Source organism: Ceratotherium simum, chromosome X (genome assembly GCF_057802395.1).
Source record: "Ceratotherium simum simum isolate JZ-2026a chromosome X, ASM5780239v1, whole genome shotgun sequence".
Classification (NCBI taxonomy): Eukaryota; Metazoa; Chordata; class Mammalia; order Perissodactyla; family Rhinocerotidae; genus Ceratotherium; species Ceratotherium simum.
The window spans coordinates 44,531,059-44,557,573 of NC_141940.1; the positions used below are offsets into that span (position 1 = coordinate 44,531,059).

General features: G+C 42.1%; 1 protein-coding gene and 1 long non-coding RNA gene across 6 annotated transcripts in view; both read left to right on the forward strand.

Moving 5' to 3' along the window:
• Window positions 1-2,228: 2,228 nt before the first annotated feature.
• TRMT2B (tRNA methyltransferase 2B) overlaps window positions 2,229-26,515 on the forward strand; it is a 52,580-nt gene continuing 28,293 nt past the window's right edge. For 2 of the 5 annotated variants that reach the window (XR_015550624.1, XM_014795709.2), the window contains exons 1-6: window positions 2,229-2,503; window positions 8,201-8,470; window positions 9,174-9,228; window positions 10,562-10,696; window positions 11,504-11,603; window positions 13,269-13,339. Coding sequence is in view for 4 of the 5 variants with exons in the window: in XM_014795709.2 (XP_014651195.1) it covers window positions 8,250-8,470; window positions 9,174-9,228; window positions 10,562-10,696; window positions 11,504-11,603; window positions 13,269-13,339 (582 nt within the window). In the remaining variant the exon portion in view is untranslated. The remainder of the gene's footprint in view (window positions 2,504-8,200; window positions 8,471-9,173; window positions 9,229-10,561; window positions 10,697-11,503; window positions 11,604-13,268; window positions 13,340-26,515) is intronic. The other 3 variants (XM_087427407.1, XM_087427408.1, XM_087427409.1) reach the window with 3 other exon arrangements.
• LOC147911851 (uncharacterized) lies at window positions 13,346-18,899 on the forward strand. Its single transcript, XR_015550625.1, has 2 exons — window positions 13,346-17,551; window positions 17,795-18,899. It is a non-coding gene; the product is annotated as an uncharacterized LOC147911851 (long non-coding RNA).

Genomic DNA, 26,515 nt, shown 5'->3' on the forward strand with positions numbered 1-26,515 from the left:
AGAGGAAGAATCCCCTTCTGCCCTTTCCCTTAAAGTTCTTCTGGCTGGCCAAATAATTAAAAGACAGGTTAGCAGGAGAAAATAATACCAAGTTTAGTAATATGTATACATGGGAGAAACCAGGGAAACTGAGTTTCTCAACACAATGGCAGAGATTCTCGTCTTAAATACCATCTTCAGTCAAAGACAAAAGAGGATGTTGGGGGTGGGGTGAGTCAGTTATGGAGATTACCAGAAAAGCACAGTAAACAAGAGTAAGGTTATTGTGAAGATTTAAGGCCTCACTTTTCACAGTGATAAGTTTTTAGAGATGAGGTCATCCTCCCTCTTCCCAGTACAGAGAGGGAGATACCTTTACAAATGGAGATTTCCCTTATAAATGTAAATGTTTGTCTGGCAACTCCTAGCAGGGCCACCTAGAGAATGTGGCCAGGAAGAAACAGAATTTTTGGTGCCTTTCCTATTGTAACATCTATTTTACATTATATTACAGCCATCAGATGACAGTAACTCCTTCCTGGAACAGATCTTTTATGTTAAATTCTTTAGGCAGTTTGGGGGAGGTCAAATGTCCGTCAGAGAAAATAATCAAGGTAAAGAGACATATTTCAAGGCGGCCAAATCTTGATCTCCCATATAAGTAACTTACCCAAGTTCATACAACTTATAAATGGCAGATCTGGGCTTTGAATGTTGGTCTGGCTGACTCAGTGTTTGCTGTTATTTGAGGTACTGGGTCATGTTTAATTTACTGCTGTACTCACCAGGGCTTGATGGTGCTCAGGGCAAGCTAGCCCAGGAAGCACCACTCTGGTATGCGGATTATTTCGAGCTGAAGACAATAAGGACTCAGAGAACTCCGGAAGAATATTTGAGTTTCCCCTCCCAAACTTCCTAAAGAATTTAAAACAAAAGATCTGTTTCAGGAAGGAGTTATTATCATGACTGCTATAAAGATAATGTAGGATAGAAGTTACAATAGAAAAGGCACCAACAAGCCCATCTTATCGGAAGTTCTGTCTCTCTGGCCACATTCTCTGGATGGCCCTGAGAGGAGTTGCCAGACAATCATTTACAAGGGAAGTCTCCATTTGTAAAGGTATCTCCCTCTCTGTATTGGGAAGAGGGGGGATGACCTCATGTCTAGAGACTTATCAATGTGGAAGGTGAGGCCTTAAAACTGCATAATAAACCTTACTCTTGTTTACAGTGCTTTAGTGATAATCTCCTGTAACTAACACCCCCACCCCCAACATCCTCCTTGTCTTTGGTTGAACATGGTATTTAAGACGAGAATTTCTGCTATTGTGTTTAGAAACGCAGTGTCCCTGCTTTCTCCCATGTATACATGTTATTAAACTTGGTATTATTTTCTCCTGCTAACCTGTCTTGTTAATTATTTGGCCAGCCATAAGAACCTTAAGGAAAAGGGCAGAGGGAGATTCCCTCTCTTCCCCCGACAGGCTAATGCATTGCCTTGCACATAATAGGCATGTTATGCTCTGAATAAATAAATAAGTGAAATATTGACTATAAAATGCTTTCCATTTAAGCCCAATTACTATTAAGCATAAAAATTGTGTCATTAAATGTAGATTCACTTTGCTGTAAATTTTATGCTATTAAAGAAACAATTTTTTTTTAACAGTACACACGTGTGTGCATCCTTCAACATTCCCTTACTCATTTGGCTCTAAAAATTAGAGGAATCATTGAATGTAGTCCAGGAGCTGGTAAATGAACTAGTGGTATCTGGCCTCCTTCTGAGTTCTGTAGTTCAAGAAAAACAGTTCTTTCCCTGAAGTTTTAGGATTTAGTAGCCTTGCGTGGGATCCACTTAAGAAACCAGGTTTACCTTGTCATAATAACATAATATTTTTCTGATGCAATATAAAATAGAGGGAGAAAGAATGCCTGAAATACCCTATGGCCCAGAATAGGGCTGACTTTGACAAAAGATTGTGACTTGAGGAAATGACCCTGCCCTTCATCTCCCAATCTTCCAACCCGTTATGGCTTTGATGCCTGCAATTCTATCATGAGAAAACCATTCTTTTGGTTTAAAGGGTTAAACTTCAAGCACCCCTGAGATGGGTAGCACTACAGTGAGAATTTCTTTGTGATTTTCGAAGCTTATCCAGATCCACCAATGGGACGGTGAAAAGAGCAGGCAGTGGGCGGGGTCGCGGGGAGAGGAGGAGAGCAGAGAGTGGAGAGGAAAGACGGTGGGCAATAGGGCGAGGAGTGCTTTTGAGGAAGGTCTCCAGAGAAGAGCCCCCGGCAAAGTAGGGAGGGGGACTCTCCGAGACGTGCTGCCTCGGCCGGCGGACTTAGGAGGGACCCCCGGGTCCCGCGGCGCCTGCCCCGGGCTGGCTGCGTGCGCGTCGGGAGTGGAGGCGCCCTGCGCACCAGGAAGTGACTCCCCAGCGGCTGCGCTCCAGGCCGTTCGCTGGCCTTTTCGTGTGCCGCCTTAGGTTTGTAAGAAGATTTTTTGGTTACGAAGGTAAGGAGGGTACATGGAGAGCCCGGAAAAACTGATTTAACTCTTACTGTATGGAAAACTGCTTCTGCGCCCAGCTGCCCGCGGGGCGGGAATTGAGAAGGCCACTGGGGTGGGGACGCAGACGGGACCAACGCCGGCGCTGGCTGCACAAGGTCACGTCCAGCCCTGCGACCGCCTGTGCTCTGACCTCCCCCCTCCCCTTCCGGGTCTCCCCTGGCTCTGCCGCCTGCCGAAGTTCAGTGGTAGTCTTTCCCAGTGTCTCCTGCTTGTTCACCCTTTCTACAAACACGGTGGGCAGAACTTGCCCAAAGAGGGGGATGAAGGGGCTGGTGAAGGGGTCTGATGGGAGAAGGAAGGACCTAACTGCACGAGGGCTGCAGTCAGGAGGCGGCAGTAAGCCCATCCGTAGGGCTGGTTTAGCCCGGAACTGTGTCTTGGGCCAGGCCAACTGAAGGAAGGCTGAGCAGAGAGTGTAAGCAGGACCCTTGTCTGTGGGTGAACATTTTGCTCCAAGGAGATCCTTGGCACTGCTCATTCAGACCTACCACCGAGTCTGGGATTTGAACCTTTCCGAGCGTTTCAGGCATAAATAATCCATAATCAATCTATAAATCAAAATTAGGGTGAGTTTATTATGAGCCAACTTTTGAGGACCATGGTCCAGGGCCTTCCTTCCCTAAGGAAGGAAGGGCTCCGAAGAAGTGGGGTGTACAGAGCGGTTATATACCATCAAAGAGCATGCATCACACAGATTGCAATGTCCCTTTTACCATAGCCACAAGATCGCCCTGTGAGATTGCCCTGCCAGAATAGCTATTGATAAACACAGCGGGGAGCAGGTCTGCTGTCTCGCTGGGCCTGGCTGGTGTCAGGTCTGTTGTCTCGAGCTGGGTGGTCACAGAATGAGTGCAGCAATCAAATCCTAGCCTAGGGAGAAATGCTTGTCCTTAAGGAAATGCCAATGTGGGGGAAGTTGCATCCTTAAGGGCATTTACTCTTTTCTTTGGGACGTGGCAAAGCAGATACACAATGCAGGCGACAGGCCCTTTTGGAAAAACAAACTCAGGCGGAATTAGTTTTACCCCAAATGGCTTCCTCATGTGCTCCAATATATCTTATTGCTTGCCATTTATTTATCGTTAGCTAGCTATTCCAGCCCTAGAGAGTTAGTCTACCTTCCTATCTGGCAGCTCTGGGCCCTGGGTCCCCTTCGGATCAATTCCTGAGGCAGAAATAGAGCAGTTGTCACACACTTTTTTCTTTAACCCAAGCATTTTATTTTAAACAGGAAAAACTATAAAAAAAAAAATAATCTTTTCTGTGAGCAAATGCCCCCTCTGACATCAAGAAACAAAGAAACATAACTCACTTTGACTGGGATTACTGTGCTGCCTTGAAACAATATAGTTCACTACAGAAATTACTAAATATGATGAAAGGCTCTTTATCAGGAGAGATGGCTGGTTGGCACCCTGAAATAGTGGGGTCCTATTTTAGACTAGATCTGATAGTTCGAAGGAAGAAACCTATATGGACAAGGGCCCTCCTGCTAGGGTACAGAGCAAGTGGAGCACAGTCGTGGTGGCAGTCACCAGTGAGAAGACCCACACACTCACAAAAAAGTCTAAATGTCGTGGGGTAGGGATAGCTGTCTTCAAATCCCTCAGGACTTGAAGGGACTCCTTCAAGTCCCTCTTCTGCCAACTCCCAAATGGGCCTGCAGTTTCCTTCATCCTTCTCTGCCAGCTGGAGGGACAGGGCCCCTCTCCTGGACCAGCACCACTCCCTCCTCAGGTTGTCTGCCCCCCCCAACCATTCTTTATTCTTTGTCTCCTTCCTCTTCATTCCTTTCCTTTCTCTGGCTTTTGCTTTTCTTCATATCAAATACATAAGGTTGTCTCACCTTGGAAAAGTGTCTATCACAGGTCACACACTTTTGATAGTACTAGCAGGTGGTCCAGGGCAGGCCTTAAGCTCACTGCACTCCAGCAGGCACTAATGTGGAAGGTTAGGAAAGTTTTTTTCTGTGTGTGTTGTTTTTAAAGTTTCCCACATAATTGTACTTATTCTCACAGCACTTGCATGCATTATTACATCTCATCAGTTTTGTAGGTTGGAAACGTTGAGACACAAGGAAGTCAAGTGATGTGCTTTGAATCAGAGCCTAGGAAAGAGTGATGACACGTGATGATCTGCAGTGTTAGGCATAGTCCTGAGCACTTCATATATATGAGCTCATTTAATTCTTACAGCCCTGAAAGGTAGGTGTTATCAGTCCTATTTTTGTAGATGCTGACACTGAGATTCATAGCGCCTAAGTAACTTGTGCAAAGTCACAGAGCTAGTGAGAAGCAGAGCTGGGATTAGAACATGGCTTCAAAGCCCATGTTCCTAACGACTTGCCTCTTCCTGGGAGTTGGGTGGAGGCTGCTATCATTAACACCTGAACTCTGGGCCACCTTAAATTTATTCTATTAAAAATTTGAAATCCCCCCAAAATGCTCCCATGCTGTGGCAGTTACTTTCATTAGTACTTTGTGAACATGCAAAATGGTATATGGGCTAAATTTTACAGCACTTGTGTCAGCATCCTCTAAGTTACCTAGTGATCATGGCATACTAATTTCACAGTAATAGAGGGAGCCATGGGAGAATCTTTGTTAATAAATCTGTTACATACATTGGGCTTTTAAATATATACCATTCTGAATTAAGGTCTGACTTGACATTGGGATGAAATCCAAGGTAGAGGGCAAGGGCAAAGAGGTAATTTCACAGTAGATCAGTAAGGTGTCTGGCCAAGTCCATTCACGTGTCCTGGGTACTCAAGTTACACAGCAATAATCAGGCACCATAAGGTAAAAAGGCAACAACACAGAGTCCCGTGTTGGAGGAAGAGATTACTTCCTCTTTCCAAAGGGAGGCCCTCCCCTTGTTCTGACTCTTCAGCTTTTACCTCATAGTTACTCCCACTGTTCCTTCCTCCTGCACCCCTCCTTCAATATTGCCACCCCCACTGAGTCCCATACTGTTGTGGGAGATCAAGATTTGGCCACCCTGGAATATATCTCTTTACCTTGATTGTTTTCTCTGACGGACATTTGACCTCCCCCACTAACTGCCTAAAGAATTTGACATAGTAACTCCTTCCTGGAACAGATCTTCTATCTGATGGCTGTAATATAATGTAAAATAGATGTTACAATAGGAAATGCACCAACAAGCCCGTCTTATCAGAAGTTCTGTATCTCTGGCCACATTCTCTGGATGGCCCTGAGAGGAGTTGCCAGACAAACATTTACATTTATAAGGGAAATCTCCATTTGTAAAGGTATCTCCCTCTCTGTATTGGGAAGAGGGGGGACGACCTCATTTCTAGAAACTTATCAATGTGGAAGGTGAGGCCTTAAATCTGCATAATAACCTTACTCCTGTTTACTGTGCTTTAGTGGTAATCTCCTGTGGCTGACTCCCCCCACCCCCAACATCCTCCTTGGTCATTGGCTGAACATGGTATTTAAGGCGAGAATTTCTGCTATTGTGTTGAGAAATGCAGTGTCCCTGGTTTCTCCCGTGTGTACATGTTATTAAACTTGGTATTATTTTCTCCTGCTAACCTGTCTTGTTAATTATTTGGCCAGCCATAAGAACCTTAAGGGAAAGGGCAGAGGGGGATTCTCCCTCTTCCCCCACACTGTCTTTAAACATCATAAGTTATACTTAGCACGTACTGAGTTTTTGCCGGGTGCTGGATGCTGTGCTCAGAGCTTTACAAACATCATCTCTATTTAATCTCCTAAGTACTTTTTATGAATTATCCTTTATTTAACTCTTACAACCACTATCTGAGGGAGGTACTATTATTTTCTCCATTGTACAGATGAAAAAAGGAAGGTCAGAGGGAATAATTGACTTGCCAAAGGCCACCTAGCTAGTAAATGGTAGAGCCAGAGGACTGCCCAGGTCTGCCTGACTCTAGGGTCTGCACGCCTAAGATCTCAAACCTTCGCTTGTCCCTACTGCCTGCAACTTCCCATTACCTTGTTTCCCTTCTTTCTTTGGCCTCAGACTTACTGGATGTGTCAGTGGCTTCCTGAAAGGCATCTCCCTTGGCTCCCAAGCTCTGCACTCTCCTGGTTCACCAGTGTCTCCTCTTGCTCTCCAAATATTGCCTTTCTCCCAGCTTTAATCATTGGCCTTTTGCTCTTTACTAAAAGCTTTTGTTTTTTTTATCTTACAGCTTGTACTTCTTAGAGACACTCCACCCGCTCTCTATCCCTGGCTTCTCTCCTGACTTGCAGCACTGCTTCTCTACTTACTTGTTAGACCTTTCCATTTGGATGTTTTCCTACCATTTCAATCGCACGCCTCAGCCATGAATTCACTTTTTTTTTTTCCTGAGGAAGATCAGCCCTGAGCTAACATCCGATGCCAATCTTCCTCTTTTTGCTGAGGAAGATTGGGCCTGAGCTAACATCCATGCCGATCTTCCTCTACTTTATATGAGACGCCGCCACAGCATGGCTCGACGAGCAGTGCATCCATGCACGCCCAGGATCTGAACCTGCAAACCCTTGGGCCGCCACAGCATAGGGTGCGCACTTAACCGCTGCACCACCGGCCCCACAAATTCACTTTTTATCAGCTTCCTTATTTCATCTTTATTTCTCTCCATAAAACCTCCATCACCTCACTGTTGCCTTCACAATAAAGTCTACATTTTATTCAGGCATTAAAGTTCTTCCAGATCTCACTTTGACATAACATTTCAGCCCTATTTCCTCTGATTCCTAAAATGAGCTACCGTTTTAGGCAGACCAGTCTAGCCAACAGTCCTCTAAACATCTGATTCACCACCTCCCTGACATCCTTTAAGACCCGGTGTATGGGGCCGGCCCCATGGCTTAGCAGTTAAGGGCGTGCGCTCTGCTACTGGCGGCCCGGGTTCGGATCCCTGGTGCGCACTGACGCACCGCTTGTCTGGCCATGTTGAGGCGGCATCCCACATACAGCAGCTAGAAGGATGAGCAACTGTGACATACAACTATCTACTGGGGCTTTGGGGGGAAAAAGGAAAAAAAAAAGGAGGAAGAATGGCAATAGATGTTAGCTCAGGGCCGGTCTTCCTCAGCAAAAAGGAGGAGGATTGGCATGGATGTTAGCTCAGGGCTGATCTTCCTCACACACACACAAAAAAAGACCCAATGTGCGGCCTGCCTGCTGTGGGAAGCCTTTCCTGAGCACTCATTAGGAACCAAGCATATCATGTTATTTATTCTCTTTTCCTGTGTCCACACTTGATCTCCTCAATTAAATTGTAACCTTTGTAACCCCTCCTGTATCTAGTGTGGTGCAGTGCTTTGCACATAGTAAGCACTTACTGAATATTAGTTGATTGATTGGTTGTTGGGTGGGAGGGTAGAATATGGAGAGGGACTAGCCATAGGAGTGTATCTAGAGAGTTAAACTCTTTTACGGAGGACAAAGACTGTATTTTCCTCATCTTTTTATTTTGGGAGCCTAAGCCAGTGCCTAGCATGAAGTAATTCACTTCTCAGCAGGCCTGCTTTCACAGAGTGTTACTCTGTGCCAGGCATGGTGCTAGGTGCTGGGCTTCCATGAGGGTTTGCAAATAAATGAAGAGTTTGGGAATTGTGCCTCTCTTTCCCAACTTCTATATTTCTACCTTTCGTACAGGTGAATCTCAGTGTTTCTGTGGTTGGCAGGTGTTAAGAGAAGAGTCCCAATGCACAGCCTGAGATGCTTCCTCTCCAGGGTGGGTCTTTTATCCAAACCAGGACTGCTCCCCTGGTGTGCCAGAAAACCTCCAGGTTGGTCACAGCTCTTTTTCGGCTCAGCATGTAAGGGAAACTTCACCCGCGTGATAGCCAAGAAGTGTCAGAGAGGACAGAAAAGTCAGAAGAAACTAAGCTATCTTGGACCACTGGATGGTTCCTGGCATGAAAGGTAAGGCCCAGGCTGATGTACTTTCCCCTTAGCAAGTCTAAATCTAGGACCTGCTGAAATTCTGTATTTCTGATGTAACTAATGTGTCATTGCAAAGATCTGAGAGGGCACCTGAGGCAGGATACCCAGGGCAAACTTGAACACATCTGAGGAATGTTGGTGGAAATGCTTTGGGATCGCAGAAAATGTTCTCCTTGCCTTTATGTGTGTTTTTGGCAGAAAGGAGATATTAAACTGGGACCTTGTCTCCAAAAGGGTCTAGGGCAGGTATGCCGAAAACCAGGGACCCAGAGAGAGATAAGATGGATTAGAAATGAATAGTCTCATTGCGGCTATGCAAACACAAATATATCTCATTTTATGCAACAAATGTGTTTTCTAAATCAAATTATCTTTTAAAAGCATTAGGGAGGTGAGTTATTTAAAGGAACCCAGCAGTGAAGCCTTTTGTAATATGATTAATTACCTCCTGATAAGTTGGGATTTTTCTTATATTAGGTTTGCCCATCTGTTCTGCTTTGTTAAGTAGACAGCACCAAAATGTGCTCTTCTCCCAGACTCTATTTCTCCAGTAACATGAGAGCTAGATCTTCTGAGTGATAAGTAAAGTGCCAGAGAAAATGGTGGCAGGAAGTACTTATGCATAGTAGGTACTCGGTACGTATGTATCTAATAAATGAAGTGCCTGAATTATTTATTCAAGGCTGGCCGATGTTGTGACGCCACTCTGGAGGCTGCGCTATGAAGAACAGCTCAAGGTAGGGACCCAGCTTAAGTCTTTACTCCTCAGTTCCATCAGGTGAATGGTGCTAGACTTGGGGGAGGCTTGACTGGACAGCTCTACCCAGACACCAACGGGTCCATTAAACTCGCTAATATGCTAATGACTCTGAAATTTTAACTTTAGGCTAGTTATGTCTTCCAAACTCTAGAGCCATATATTCAAATGCCTGTTTCCTTTCTTCCTTGCTTTTTTGCTATTCTTATAGCTCTTTGTGTGTGAGTAGCAAGTGATCTTGCTGCTTCGTATATAGCTGCCCTTCTGACACGGTAGCCACTAGCTATATGTGGCTATTTAAATTTAAATACAGTCAATTCTGCTATAATGCTTGTTTTGAAAACGGAAATTTGTTTGAACGGATTGATATATTAGGGGGCAATTTAAACATAATGCAAATTTCATGTTTGCTTAGGAGTGATTTCGTCCGTGGGAAACACTAGATGAAAGAATAAAACTGCACCCAGCTGAACTGAGCTGCATAAGAATACATTGAATGAACACACACACACCTCAGACATCTACCTGCTCCCTTAGTTCGCTGAGTGTGTTATGAGCCACATCCATTCATATCTGCCGTGAGAACTTTCTGTTCCACTCCCATAACCCTCCATTCACCACTTCATGATAACTCACAAGTAGACAGCCATTTCCACAAGCAAACTTCAGGTCTTTGTCAGGGTAAAGTACCATCCTTATTGTAGTATTTATACATTTCATAACCATTTAACCTGTGTAAAACTGTACTGCTTTTTAATTAGGTTCCTATCTTTTCTGTGTGTGTTACTAATCAAGTTTTGTGATGTGTGTGCCCAATCCCATTTTCCCATGAGCTCTGATTTTTTTTGAGTGATTTGGCATAGCATGGTGTAGGAACGCTTATGTCACATTATAGCAGAGCTGTGTAAGTTAATGAAAATTTACTGAGATTAAAAATTCAGTTCCTCAGTCACATGAGCCACATGTCAGGCTCAGTAGCCACATGTGGCTAGTGGCTGCCATATTACATAGAACATAACACCAACATAGAACAGTTCCATTATCAGAGCAAGTTCTACTGGACAGTGCTGACATATAGCTTGAGTGTTCAGTCTGAAAGGTCAGATAAAATGATGAGCTTACACAAGAGCTCACTCTTGACCTTTTCCCAATACCTTATTAGGTCTGTTGCTGTTCCATCATTCTGGATTCCTTATCTGCTGAGACCATGACCCAAGAACCTGTGGGACAACCTTCTCTTATCCTGTTTGTTTTCCATTCTTTGAGGTGATGCTGCAAAAATCTTTTATTTCATTGCTTGTATTCTTTTGCAGGTTAAATTTGAAGCTCAGAAGAAAATTTTACAAAGACTAGAGTCTTACCTCCAAATGCTCAACAGAGTCAATGTGACAACAGCTGCACCCAAATCCGAGGGGCTCTGTTGTCTTCTCCATCCTATTATACCCTCTGTAAGCCCTCACCTCCCTATCCTTTATCTACCAAGTCTGCTTAATAGCTAATAATATCAACCAGTACTTACTGGGCACTTGCTGGGGACCAGGCCCTATGCTAAGTGATTAGCATGCATCATTGTCTCGTTTATTGTTTACAATCACCCTGAGGGGTAGGCACTGTCATTTTACAGATGAATACATTGAAGCTCAGAGAGATTAAGTGATTTGCATAAGGACATACATCTAGAAAGTGCCAGAACTGAGATTCATACTTAGGTCTATCTGATACAAAGCCCACTTTCTCAACCACTACACTAATACCTCCTTAGAAAGATTTCAACCTTGGAAACCTTCTAATGAGGCCTCAGAGAAGCAGAATTTAATTTATGGCAGAGGTTGGCAAACAATGGCTCTTAGGCTGTATCTGTCCCACTGCTTGATTTTGTAAATAAAGCTTTATAGGAACACAGCCGAGCTCACTTGTTTATGGATTGTCTATGGCTGCTTTCGCACTACATTGGCAGAATTGAGTAGTTGTGCCAGGGACCATATGGCCTGCAAAGCCTAAAATAATTTACTCTCTGAACCTTTACTGAAAAAGTTTGCTGACTCCTGCTTTATGGCAAGATTGGAACTCTTTCTACTATGGGGTATCTATGGAGTATCTTGATCTTCTCAGCCATGGACTTTCACCTATGCCATATCTTTCCAACAAGCATTTATTTGTTCTCATTCAGAGAACATTCTTTCATTCCCTGTATTATTGTCCTCCTTGGTTTCATTTGACGTATTGTCCCTCTCCTGTCATTCTGCCTTCTCCAGCCTGTCATCGATGGCTATCGAAATAAGTCCACCTTCTCTGTGAACCGAGGTCCAGATGGCAATCCAAAGACCGTGGGGTACTACCTGGGAAGTTGGAGAGGTCAGTTGAAGGCCATGACTAGTAGAAATAAACCAAGGACTGAGAGGAAAGGGAAGAGCGCAGAGAACAGTGTCAGTGGGAGTAGAGAAGAGTGGGAAATAGCTTTAAAGGAGAAGGTTGAATGGAAGTCTTTGATGCAGAACATGATCACAAGGTTAATTGTGGATACTTTTCAGTGGGTAATCATTGTAACATAGTGCTAGGAGTCACAACCCTCTCCCTTTCTTCCTCCAAAAGCCATGTGCCTGAGGCCTAGTGAGCACTTAGTAAATGTTAATATTGTTGCTGCTGCTCTGTCGTCATCATCCTTGTCATCATCATCATTTTATACTACTGTGGGAGATCAAAATTGGCCACCCTGAAATATATCTCTTTACCTTGATTATTTTCTCTGACGGACGTTTGACCTCCCCCAAACTGCCTAAGGGAATTTAACTCTGGGTGTAGACAGACTGGCAGGGTCCTCGCTATGCCCATTCTTAACAAAGTTCTGTTTACCAAACATTTACATTTGTAAGGGTATCTCCCTCTGTGTAGTGGGAAGAGGGGGGGATGACCTTATCTGTGAAAACTCTTATGAGGACGGAAGAAGAAGACTTAAATGTACATACTCTTGATTACTATAATTCCTGTCTCTCCAGCCACATTCTCTATAGGGGGCCCTGCAAAGCATTAATCTGACAAACATTTACATTTCCCTCTTCATGTAAATTGTCTTCTTCCCCTCTGAAATCCCAAAACACCACCCACCCCCAACATCCTCCTTTGTCTTAAGCTGAAGATGGTATTTAAGATGAGAATCTCTGCCATTGTGTTGAGAAACTCAGTTTCTCTGGTTTCTCCCATGTATACATGTTATTAAACTTGGTATTATTTTCTCCTGCTAACCTGTCTTGTTAATTATTTGGCCAGCCAGAAGAACCTTAAGGGAAAGGGCGGAGGGGGATTCTCCCTCTTCCCTGACACTACTCTCCGTACTGGGAGCAGTCTCCTCCTTGTTAGAGAGTCGCCTTTTCTATTTCACATCCCCATATCCCAGAAAACTAGAGCTTTCTGTGGTAAATCTGCTTTAAAGGAATTGGTGGGGGGTAGTGGTGAGTGCTTTTGAAGGAAATCACAATGGCATATTTCTGAGACTTAATTCCAGTATCCATTCCCGGATTCCATTCCTGAACTTTCTGTTTGCCCATTTTCAATAAATCTATGTGAAACACCGTCATTTTATATTAGTCACACTGTTTAATATCCATATGCCCTAAACTACAGTTCATTAGGGCAGGTGCTTGGCTTTTTTTTTTTCCCCCTGTGTGCTGAATTAAATGAGTATATGACGTCAGTGTTCTATTATTCAGTAACAGAAAAACAAAACCCATTACATTTTATTTCCCTCTTAAAGTCTGAACAGAAAGCAGACATTGTCATATTGTGCATTTGTGGCATGAGGCAAAATATTGCGTACTAGCTCCACTACAAATAAGCTTCTTAATGGCTAGCCCAGGAAACAGGTTTCCTCTGAAAAATGGCCTTGAGCTTGAATTAGGTACTTTGCTTCTTCATATCTGCATATGCCTCTTTGAAGGAGGGAATTTGAGTTGCCAGACATTTTCTTCTAAAGAATCTTTTAGGAAGAAAACCATATAAATGAAATTCTTTTTCTTTCCATAGACAGGAACATCATCTGTGTACGATCTAACCTTCTGAAAAACATCCCTGAGAAACACAATCAAGTGGCCCAGGTAATAAGGAACAAGGGCTGGTTGAAGATGACCCAGGACATTGCAGTCTGTAACAGCAGCATCCCTGACATTTTAATCATAGAGCTGCTTCTAGTGCTACAGGGAGGGAGGGGCTCTGTTCTGAAACCGTACCTCTTGACATGGAGAGAACATTGCTACTGTTTCATTTCGGGGAGAGTGGAAAAGAGGAGAGAGAACTCAGTCCATTACTGCAAATGTCAAGCATCCAAGGAATTTAATAGGAGGGAAATATTAGGAAAGAGAGGTACTCATGAGGGCAGTATAGCAAGTGGCAGGTGTCTGAAATATTTGGAAGGCTAGCGTTTTTGGCAAAACAGAATTGAGAAATATCATGAGAGATGTAGGAGTGGTGGTAAGGGTCTACATCATGAGGTTGGCCTCTGACACATTTTTATATCCTTTTTCATGCACCCACTATTTATTGAGTGCCTGCGGTGTGTTGGGCACTGTGCTAGGTGCTGGAGATCCAATGGTGACTCAAACAGACATGGTGCCTGCCCTCATGAAACTTAAATAAAAAAAAGGCAGAAGCCTTGCTCATGAGGACTGAACAGCACTCCCAACTGACACTCTTGTTCCCTGTTAGTTCTTACCAGCTCCCACCCTCCTAATGATTCAGGTTTCTGACACTTGGGTGGTACATTCTGATAGGCCACATCTTGACCTGCAAGATTTCCCTGCTAGGACATAGCTCCCTTTGTAGGATCATTCTCCAGAAATCCTACATGGCCCTTCTCAGCTTCTTCTCCCATTCTCTTCAGTGACTATTTTAAACTCTTACTTCTCAAATTTCCTACCCCACTGCCTTTACCCCTGCTCTTGGCAGATGACCGTGCCTGGTTCTTCACTGGAAAATTAAGGCCATCAGATGAGAACTCCCTTGGCTGCTTTTCCTACCATCTACCAATTTTGATGAAATCTTACCCCTCCTTTCCTCCTATCTCAGTGAAAGTGGTAGTAGGTCCTCCCCCTGTGCCAGGCTATCCTTCCTTGAAATACTGTCTTGGACTCATCTCCTCCCTCCCCAGGATGCTTGCTCCTTCATTACATACCCTCTTTGTCCTGTTTCTTTACCTCCTTCCCCCCACATCTGTCAGCTCTTTCAGTTCATAAACATATTAAATATCTCCAGTCTTTTAAAAAATTCTGATGGTACTTGCTTCTGCCCCCAACACTCCATAGAAATTGATCTTGTCAAAGTCATCAGTGACCTTCATTTTGCCAAATTCAATGGAAACTTTCTGCCCTTAACTTACTCAACTTTTCTCTGCCTTTGGCACCACTTATTATTCTTATTTTCCTCCTTGAGACACTGTCTTTGTTTGGTTTCTGTGAAACCATTCTCTGATGGTTTTCCTCCCATCTCGCTGGCCACTTCTTAGTCTTTCTCATGGGATCTTTTTCTCCTCTCCTTTCCCACTATAACTGTTGGTGTCCCCCAGGACTCTGTCTTTGGTCTTCTTCTTCTTTTTTTTTTTTTTGTGGTGAGGAAGATCAGCCCTGAGCTAACATCCGATGCCAATCCTCCTCTTTTTTGCTGAGGAAGATCGGCCCTGGGCTAAGATTCGTGCCCATCTTCCTCAACTTTATATGGGACGCCACCGCAGCATGGCTTGACGAGCGGTGCATCGGTGCATGCCCAGGATCCGAACCTGTGAACCCTTGGGCTGCCAAAGTGGAGTGCGCACACTTAACTGCTGTGCCACCGGGCCAGCCCTTTGGTCTTTTTTTTTTTAAATAATTTTATTTATTTATTTATTTTTCCCCCCAAAGCCCCAGTAGATAGTTGTATGTCATAGCTGTGCATCCCTCTAGTTACTGTATGTGGGACGCGGCCTCAGCATGGCCGGAGAAGTGGTGCGTCGGTGTGCGCCCAGGATCTGAACCCGGGCCGCCAGCAGCGGAGCGTGCGCACTTAACCACTAAGCCACGGGGCCGGCCCTGGTCTTCTTTTTTAATATATTTATGGGAGATTGCACCCAACTGCAGCTGATGACTGGAATGACCACCTATAAATTGACAACTCCTAAACTTATATTTGCATTCCGGCTCCCTTTTGAACTTCAGGAGGTACGTTTCCAAAAGGCTACTGAACATCCTCACTTAGCTGTCCTGCAGAGCTCTTCAAATCAGCATTGCCCTAGATCAAGGTTTCTCAACCTCTGCACTATTGACATTTTGAATTGGATAATTTTTTGTTGTGTAGGGCTGTTAGGTGCATTATAAGATGTTTAGCAGCATCCCTGGCCTCTACCCACTAGGTGCTGTTATTTATGACAACCAAAAATGTCTCCAGATGTCTCTTGGGGGGCACACTCGCCTCCAGTTGAGAACCACTGCCCTAAACTTAACTAATCCTCTTCCCTTTCCAAGTGTGCTTCTTTTTTCTCACCCTAGTAAATAGTAGCACCATGTATCAGAAGCATCTAGACTCCTCTGTCTTTATCCTCCCTTCCTCCTCAGCTATATCTAATCAGTCTCCAAGTCCAGTCAATTTTCCTTTGTAAAACTACCTTGACTCCACCCTCTTCTCTATTTCCACCACCATCATTACCACCACCACTCTATTCCAAGCTACCATCTTCTCTCACCTAGACTATTGCAACAGCCTCTAAACTGGTCTCATTGGTTCCAGCCCCCTGCCTCAGTGTATTCTCCACATTGCAGCCAAAGCTGTCCTTAAAATGCAAATAACCATACATGTGTATGCAATGCAAACACCATACATGTGTATGGTGATGGATGGTAATTAGTTTTTGGGTGGTGAACATGATGTAGTCTACACAGAAATTGAAATATAATGATGTGCATGTGAAATTTATATAATATTATAAACCAATGTCACCCCAATAAAAAGATGCAAATAAGATTATACCATTCTCTTGCTTAAAAAAATATGCAGTAGTTGCCCAATAGCTTTAGAATAATGTTTAAATTCCTTACCTTTGCGCTTATGGATCTTCATGATAAGGACCCTAGCCTCATCTTCTGCCACATCCTCACCTGCTTTCCTCTTTCCATTCATATTGAACTCGAGTTACCCTGCCAGGCTGTCTCCTGCCTGAGTCTGTCCTCTCTCTAGAATGCCCTCAGTCTTCTTCACCTGGCTTCTACTTATGCTCTAAGATTCATTTCAAGTACCAGATCCTGTAGAAAACTTTATCTGACTCCTCAGTCTGATTAGGGATTCCCCGCCTCTGTATTCCTGCATCTCCCATTGCATATCTCCTGTTGTAGCACTTGTTACACCATATTGTACTGTCGTGTGTGGGTGCTGCCCATACTGGACTGGGCGGGGGGGGAGCAGCAGCTGTGTATTATTTAACTTTGTAGCCTAGCACTTAACACAGATTCATACACATAGTGGGTGCTCATCAAATGGTGAATGAATACCTCTTTGCAATATTTACCCAAATTTCTAGCCCTTCCAGCTTCTGTTGGGCATATTTCTGCCCTCCATATATATCCAGATGAATTCTTTCCCCCTGCAAAATTTGTATTGGACCTAAGATCCAATCCAGTAGGTCCTCAAATACAGGCTGGATGCCCATTGTAATAATAATAGTACCACATATATATATATAGCACTGGGCTGTTCTATTTTTTTATACCTTCTTGTCCTTTTCCCTGTTATTGGTAGTGACATTCCATTCCATTGAGATGATAGGATAACCCTAGCCTGCCCCGATTTGAGATTTAAATATTTATTCTTGAGGCTTGAGTCAAAATGTGAATATTATGGGAGCTATCAGCCAGAGCACCGAGACCTAGGAAGCGGTCTTTAAATAAAATACTATCAAAGAAATATAAGTACATAGTTTTAAAAGTTAAATAGTACTAAAAGGTTAGTAAGGAAAAATGCCCTACCCCTCTTACTCTTGAGTCTTGCTCCCTAGAAACAATAGCAATTATTTTAGCTATTTCTTCTGGTGTTCCATATTTCTAAATAGTACATTATTTTGGTATATCTTGATTTATCAAATTTACATATTAAATGTTGACTTCCAGTTACAGCATATAAGAATTTATCTCTCATTTTGTCTCACCTCCCAAACTACCCTGGCTCTTATATCTTTATAGCACAATTTTTGGTTAAATTAATATTTAGTGTTTATATTGTTATGGCTATGTAGATATTCACTCTTGAGCTGAGTAGGTATACTAAGATTTTATTTTCCTTTATTGTATAAGGTTTTTTTTTTTTTTTTTTTTTTTTTTTTAAAAATTTTATTTATTTTATTTTTCCCCCCAAAGCCCCAGTGGACAGCTGTATACCGTAGCTGCACATCCTTCTAGTTGCTGTATGCGGGACCCGGCCTCAGGATGAACGGAGAAGTGGTGCCTCGATGCGCACCCGGGATCCGAACCCGGGCCACCAGCATCGCAGCGCGCGCACTTAACCACCAAGCCACAGGGCCGGCCCTATTGTATAAGTTTTTTCTTTCATTTTATATCGTGGAAACTTATGAACATATAAACGTAGAGAATAGTACAAGAAACCTCGTGTACCCATTACCCAGCTTCAACAACTATCAATACGTGTTCAGTCTTATTTTATATGTACTCTCACCCACTTTCTGCCAACCCCTTTGGATTAGTTTGAGGCAAACTCCAGGCATTATATCATATAACATGTAAATACTTCAGTGTGAGTTCTAAAAGAAAGGACTTAATTTTAGAGTTAGAGAGATATGGGTTTGAATTTTTTTATTGATGTCCTAATAGTTTATAACATTGTGAAATTTTGGTTGTACATTGTTGTTTGTCAATCACCGTATACATGTCTCCCTTCACCCCTTGTGCCCACCCCCTACCCCCATTGCCCCTGGTAACCACAATACAGTTTTCTCTGTCCGTGTGTTGGTTTATATTCCACGTATGAGTGAGATCATGCGGTGTTTGTTTTTCTCTCTCTGGCTTATTTCACTTAACATAATACCCTCCAGGTCCATCCATGTTGTTGCAAATGGGACAATTTTGTCTTTTTTTTATGGCTGAGTAGTATTCCATTGTATATATATATACCACATCTTCTTGATCCAATCATCAGTCCAGGGACATTTGGGTTGCTTCTACTTCTTGGCTGTAGTGAATAATGCTGCAATGAATATAGAGGTGCATAAGCCTCTTTGGATTGTTGATTTAAAAGAAAGGACTTAATTTTTTTAACTTAACTTCATGCCATTATCACACCTATAAATAAACATTTGTCTGGTAACATCATCAACTATCCAGTAAATGTTCAGATTTCCGACACCAATTTATCTCATAAATGGTTTTATTTTTATAGTTGGTTTGTTCTAATCAATATTCAAACAAGGTGTACACATTGCATTTGATTAACATATCTCTTCAGTCTCTTAATTTGTGAGTAGCCCTCCTTCTTAATTTTTTTGTCCTTGCAGTTTATGTTTTGAAGAGACTGGTTGGTTTTCCTGTGGAGATTTTCACATTCTGGATTTTGATGATTGAATCCCATGGTGTCATTTAATGTTCTTTGTCCCCTGTATTTCCTATAAATTGGTAGATCTATAGAGTTGATTAGATTCAGGTTTGATTTTTTTTTTGTTTGTTTTTGGTGAGAATATTTTTATGCATCTATGTCTGATGGGCTCTCTTTTGGTGATGTTACACTTGAACACTGGGTTCAGGTATCATCAGCCTGATCCACTCATTAAGAAGTTCCGTGTCAGCTTTTCACCAAATGGTTTTAGCAGTCATTGGTAATCATTGCCTAAATCCATTATTTCACAAGGGGTTGCAATGTGGTGATATTCTATCATGCCCTCTTCGTTTATTAGCTGGAATTCTAACCATTTCCTTATCAACTATTTGGTTATCCTGAGGTACTCATACAAGAAAGACAGGGTAAATCCTTGGTTCTTTCACTTTCCTCAAAAGGTGACCAGTTAAATTTGTTTCGGTATCATTATGAACTCATGGATTTTTAACATACTTGATACGTTTCAGTCTACTGCAGATACTATTTTTTTTTTTTTTTTTGGTACTCAAATTGTTCCATTTTTGGCCAAATGGAACCTCTTTAAGTTGCCTCAGAGTAAGAGATGGCCCTGATAATTCTGGAATGATAAAGATATTTCTAGCACATCTAGTCTATTTTCTGCCTAAGACCCGGAATCAGCCATTTCTTCAAGGAATCCTTGTCTCTTTTAGTGGGAAATGGTATTTGAAGGCCACAGTATGGGTGCTAGGGGTGCTCATTTAATACTGAGTTGGTCATATTTCAAGGCCTTTCTAGTGGACAGAGCTAGGGAATGTTTTTTTTAAAGAGAAAATATATCATGAGTTCATAGTGATATGTCCAAATCAAATTTAGAATGACACAGTTTTTACTTAAATCCTTTGATTTTATATATATATATTTTTTAAAATTTTATTTATTTATTTTTCCCCCAAAGCCCCAGTAGATAGTTGTACGTCACAGTTGCACATCCTTCTAGTTGCTGTATGTGGGACACGGCCTCAGCATGGCCGGAGAAGCGGTGCGTCAGTGCGCGCCCGGGATCCGAACCCGGGCAGCCAGCAGCGGAGTGCGCGCACTTAACCGCTAAGCCACCAGGCCGGCCCTGATTTTATATTTTTAATCTCTTGTCTCTTACAATGAAAATTTTAGTCCTGACAACATTAATGTAATTATTTATTTATTCTATCCTACTATAGGTGTATATGTATATGTAATAATTTCAGAACAATAGTACCAATATTATTATTAACAAATGACTACTGAAAAGGGCTCAGGATTTCTGTCTAGTTCTTTTTGTCAAATTATTGTGCCTCTTAAAATCCTCTCTTTTAGTTAATCCAGTAACTTTGTACTTGATACACAGATTCTTTTTGTTTTTTTCATTTTGCTTGCTTCCAAATTTTAGAGATTGATTTTTCTCTTTGGTTAAATTTTGTTTTATAATTTTGTAAAATATTGACATGGTTCCAAAGTCAAGTCTACAAAATAAATGTACATTTAGAGAGGTCTAGCTTTCACCTCTGTCCTCTCTACCCAATTCCCTCCCTCCTCCTATGGGTAACAATTTTCATTTGTTTTTGCTTATTTTAAAAAATGGAAAGATATTTGCCCTTTTCTTAGCTAACAGGTAGCGTGATATGGACACTGTTCTGCACCTTGTTTTTTCACTTAATAATATACTTCATTTTCTTTTATGGCTGCATAGTCCTGTATGGTGTGATGGATTTTACAACTTTTTGTTATTATTGGCATGAATAATTACCTCATTTTTCCATTGGTTTAGTTTTCTATGAACCTATTGCTTATTTTTTTCCCAAGTGCTCTAAGAGCTGTATCAAACATTCATCAGTATTCTCCATATAGTGAAAAACTTGGGTTCAGTTTTTTGCCTGAAGACCTGATTCTCAAAGTCTTCCAACGTAGGCTCCCGAGGCCTTCTGCATGGCTGTTATCCTGGGATGCCTTTTGCTGCTCTCACATCTTGTCTCTCTGTTTCTTAGATCCTCTGTCTTCTTTTTTCTGGTTTACACCCTCATTTGGCTGGAGTACAACCTCCATTAGCTTCCTGAGGAAGGGTGCCTATGAGGTAAAGTTTTAGTCTTTGCATATCTGTAAGTGTCTTTTTTCTTTCCTGACATATGACTGAGTGTTTTTCTGGATTTCAAATTCTAGGTTTGACTCATTTGCCTTTATGTTTGAAGACATGGTTTTGTTGTCATCTGGCCACCAATGTTGTTGTGCAAGTCTAAACGCTACTTTAAGTCCTGATCCTTTGTAGATAATCTCTCCCCTCTTTTGTTCTGTAGAAGCTTTTAGGGAATCTCTATATCCCTGAAACTTCATGACCATGTGGGCATTTTTTTTTGTGAGGAAGATTGACCCTGAGCTAACATCTGTCAATGCTCCTGTTTTTGGTGAGGAAGACTGGCCCTGAGCTAACATCCATGCCCATCTTCCTCTACTTTACATGGGACGCCGCGTGTGCACTTAACTGCTTGCGCCACCTGGCCGGCCCCCATGTGAGCCTTTTTTTTCATTCATTGTGTTGGGTACTTTCTAAACAGAAATGAACACTTTCAGATGTGGGAATTTTTCCTGTATTATTTCTTACCTCCTTCCCTTCATTTTCTATATTCTCTCTATACCTCCTATTATTTGGATCTTGGACTTCATGGATTGATTCTATAATCTGTTACTCATTCCTTTCTTATTTTCTATCTCTTTCCTTTTTGTTCTCCTTTTTGTGAAATTTTCTTGACATAAATGCCAACATCTTATTGAATTTTTTTCAACTATCATAACAATTTTTGAAAGATTTTTCTTATTCTCTGATTGTTCCTTTTGTAGAATGTCTTGGTTTTTTTTTTTTAGTTATATAATTTAGTAATGTAATATATAGTGTTCTTTGAATTGTGTGTTTCCTGTTTCTTTTGGGCATTGTCTTTCACAATGGAGACTTTAATCAAACAGCCAGTGTTACTTGGCTGACTGTTCATGTTTAAGAGTGAGGCCTTAAACTGAGTGGCACTTCAGCTTGAGTGGCTTTGTTGATTCTTGGCTTCACTGCTGGTGGTAGTGGGGGGGTCCCCCATGTGTCTGTCTCAGGAGATCTTTACTCTGGGGCTATTTAGTTTCTTGAGAGAATCATCTCCAACTTTCCTCCCTGGCTGCTGGCCTTCTAGAATTGGGGTGTGGAAAGGGGGGGGTGGGGTTTCCACCATTAAGAATGAAGATTTACATTGAATTTTTTCTGTTTCTACCCCTCCATCACTACCACTGTGCCTGGTATCTCCAAATTCAGAGCTTTTGTGAGTTCATTTTCTCCTGAGAAAAAAATCTCCAGTATCCTGCTAGAGGAAGATGGACATTCTTGGCAGGATGAGGATGCTTACCAGTTTTGTGTCCAGACTTTCAACCAAGCCGTTTTTTTTAGCCCTGTACATTACTTCATCTCTGCCTCCTGCAGTACCTTCCACCTTCAAGTCTGAGTCTTCCCAGGGTTATGTTAGGCTTTACATCTCATCAGGTCCCCCTTTGTAGGCAATCCACGTGTAGCTTCCTTCATCTTGCTAAGTCAGTTGTCACTCCAACCTGCTTTCCATTTTCTTTATTTTTTTAATTAATTAATTAATTTTTGTTTGTTTATTGTGGTAACATTGGTTTATAACATTGTATAAATTTCAGGTGTATATCATTATACTTCTCTTTCTGCATGGATTACATCATGTTCTCATGTTCACCACCCAAATACTAATTACAATCCATCATCACACACATGTGCCTAATTATCCCTTTCACCTTCCTCCCTCCCCTCTTCCCCTCTGGTAACTACCAATCCAATCTCTGTCTCTATGTGTTTGTTTGTTGTTGTTATTATCTACTACTTAATGAGTGAGATCATATGGTATTTGACCTTCTCCCTCTGACTTATTTCACTTGGCATAATACCCTCAATGTCCATCCATGTTGTCACAAATGGCTGGATTTCATCGTTTCTTATGGCTGAGTAGTATTCCATTGTGTACATATACCATATCTTCTTTATCCATTCGTCCCTTGATGGGCACTTAGGTTGCTTCCAAGTCTTGGCTATTGTGAATAACGCTGCAATGAACACAGGGGTGCATGTATCTTTATGCGTTGGTGTTTTGCTTTCCATTTTCTAAGACTTCATTTAGTTTGCTGTTGTTGTCTTCTCTCCCATGATCTTTGTTCTTTCTTTCATTTACTCATTCAACAAGTACTATTGAGTACCTACAAGTGCCAGGCACTATTCTAGGTGCTTAGGATACAACAAGGAAGAAAATATCTGTGGAACTTACATTTTAGTGGGGTGGGGAGACAGATTAAAAAAAAATAAGGTAGGGCCGGCCCTGTGGCTTGGTGGTTAAGTGCGCGCGCTGCGATGCTGGCGGCCCGGGTTCGGGTCCCGGGTGCGCATCGAGGCACCACTTCTCCGTTCATCCTGAGGCCGAGTCCCACATGCAGCAACTAGAAGGATGTGCAGCTACGACACACAACTATCCACTGGGGCTTTGGGGGGAAAAATAAAATAAATAAAATCTTAAAAAAAAAAAAAAAAAAAATAAGGTAAATTATATGGTATGTCAGAAGGTGATAAGTGTGGCTACGATCTGAATGTTTGTCCCCAACTTTCATATATTGAAATCCTAACCCCCAAGGTGATAGTATCAGGAAGTGGGGCCTTTGGGAGGTGATCAGGTTATGAGGATGGAGCCCCCTCGTGATTAGGATTAGTGCCCTTATAAAAGAGACCGCAGAGAGCTAGCTTATCCCTTCTACCATGTGAGGTTATAGTGAAATATGGCTGTCAGTGAGGAAATGGGCTTTCACAAGACACTGAATCTGCGGGCATCTTGATCTTGGACTTCCCAGCTTCTAGAACTGTGAGAAATAAATTTCTGTTGTTTAAAAGCCACCCAGTTTGTGGCATTTTTGTTATAGCAGCCCAGTCGGACTAAGACAAGTGCCATGGGAAAAATGTAGCAGGATAAGGAGGATAAGAAGTTCTAGGGTTCAGGGAAGTGTGGGTTGTAATTTTAAGTGGGGTCAAGGTAGGCTTCATTGAGAAGATGATATTTGAATAAAGCTGTGGTTCTTAACCAGAGGGAGTTTTGCCCTGCAGGGGACATTTGGCAATATCTGGAGACATTTTCAGTTGTCACCACTGGGGGATGGTTGAGCGATGCTACTGGCATCTAGTGGGTGGAGGACAGGGATGCTGTTAAGCATCCTACAGTGTACAGGACAGCCCCCTAAAACGAAGAATTATCTGGTCCAAAATGTCAATGGTGCCGAGGTTGAGAAACCTCGGAGAAACCTTGGAATTAGGCCTTAAAGGAAGTGAGAGTGTGAGCCATGCAGAGGTCTGAAAGAAGAGCATTCTAGGCAAAGAGAACAGCCATGGCAAAGGCCCTAAGATGGGAATGTGGCAGGCTTTTTGGAGGAACTGAAAGTAGGCCCTGAAGAGTAGGGTAAGATGGTTAACGGGGGCCAGATCATGTAGTGCCTCGGGGGTCATTATAGGGACTTTGGCTTTTATTCTGAGCCATTGGAGGTTTTCATGGGGGGAATGTCATGATATGATTTAGGTTTTTAACAGGATCACTCTGGCTGTTGTATTGTGTATGGATTATTGGGGGTAAGGGTAGAAGTAGGAGAGACCAGTTAGGAGGCTGTTGCAGTATCCAGGTGAGAGATGATACAGACCAGTGGTAGTAGCAGTGGAGGTGGATATATCTCGAAGATAGAACAACAGGATTTCCTGATGGATTGAATAAGTATAAGAGAAAGAGAGGAGTAAACCTCCAGGTTTTGTGGGGAGCAAGTGGAACAATGGAGTTACTGTCAACTGAGATGGGAAAGACTGTGCAGATTTGGAGAGGGAGGTTAGTGGTTCAATTTTGGAATGGTGCATTTGAGATACCTATTAGACATCTGAGTGGCTATGTTAAATTGGTAGTTGGACATGTTAGTCTGGGGTTTAGGTGTTAGAAATCTGGGAGTTGTTAACATGTAGATGTTCACTGAGGAAGTGAGAGTAGATAGGAGAGAGAAGAGGAACATGGACCTTACCTGGGGGCACTCCCATTTTAAGAGGTCTGGGAGGAGAGGGGAGCCAGTAAAGGAGACAGAAGGAGCAGCCAGTGAGGTGAGAGGAGACCAGGAGAGTATGGGGTCCTGGAAGACAAGTGAAAACAGTGAACCGAGGAGGAGGGGCTCATCAGCTGTGCCAAATAGTGCTGATAGGTCAAGTAAGATGAGGACTGAGAATTCACCCTTGAACTACGTAACAAGGAAGTCATTGGTAACCTTAATGTGAACTGTTTCGGTGGAGTGGGTGAATAGAAGGAGAGGAATGGGAGGCAGTGAATATATATAATTCTTTTGAAGAGTTTTGCTACAAAGAGGAGCAGAGAAAAGGAACAGTGACTGGTGAGGAAAGGGGTCAAGAAGGTTCCCTTTCTTTTTAAAGGTGGGAGAGTAAGAGCTTGTATACTGATGGGACTCATCCAGTAGTGAGGGAGGAAAATGATGGTGCAGGAGAGAGAGAAGGGAGAATTGGTGGAGCAATGAGCTTAAATAAGCTTATCTTTTTTTTATTCCTTTATTTCATTTTAGTAGGATTTTTAGGAGGACTATTCTGTTATTTTAAACCAGAAGTTCCCTTCACTCTTTTTTTAAAACTTATTTTTATTGAGATATAATTTATATATAACATTGTGTAAGTTTAAGTTGTACAACGTATTCATTTGATAAATTTATATATTGCAATATGATTACAGGCCTCTTCACTCGTAACACTTAGGCATTCCTATATAATAGGAGTTTCAGTCTCTATTTTATAAATGAAGAGGCTCATACAGTGGAGAAGGTATATTTCATGTTTACTTACCCATTATCTTCCAGGTCAGACTCAGTTATTCAATTTCCCATCCTTCCAGGACCTCAATGATGTTTGAATCTTTCTTCCAAAATACATTCCTTTCCAACCAGCCAGTAAACAACAATTGAACCAGTCTTTCTTTAAATCACCAACCTCAAAATTTGAAAAATATGTTCAATATAGTTAAGCATATCTTATAGTGCATTTATATGAAATTGTAGCAAAAGTGATCAAGTGCAGCCTTGATTGATTTTACCCTCTCAGGCAGCACTGTTTTTTTTTGTATAACTCCCCCTTCCATGGGTAATTTTGGATTTGTTTGAAAACATAGTGGACCTACAACACATGTATTATAAAAACAGAAGGACCTAGTAAATCAGTGTGTTCTGTTGTGGTAGCAACTGGCTTGTTTTTGAAAATTTTGGCTTTAGGCATTTTTGGTATCTCAACAACTAAATCAGGATTGCATTTGACTTGGAGGAAATGAAGGATCTGACTAAACGGTGGTGTTGTTGGCACCTGGTTATATGAAGAAATATAGAAGTGATAGGCTTACACTAGGAAGTTGTAAGAAAGAATGGAATCGTAGCAGCTTAGTAGTGTATTAGGAATTGCTGTCAGGAAGAATTCACAGAAATGGAAGATTATTGTATTCCATAGTGTATATAGAATAAACTGAGATTCTACATACAAATAAAATACCTTTCCATTTCATTCATTCATACCTTCTTTCAATAATAATTATTGAGCACCTATTATGTGA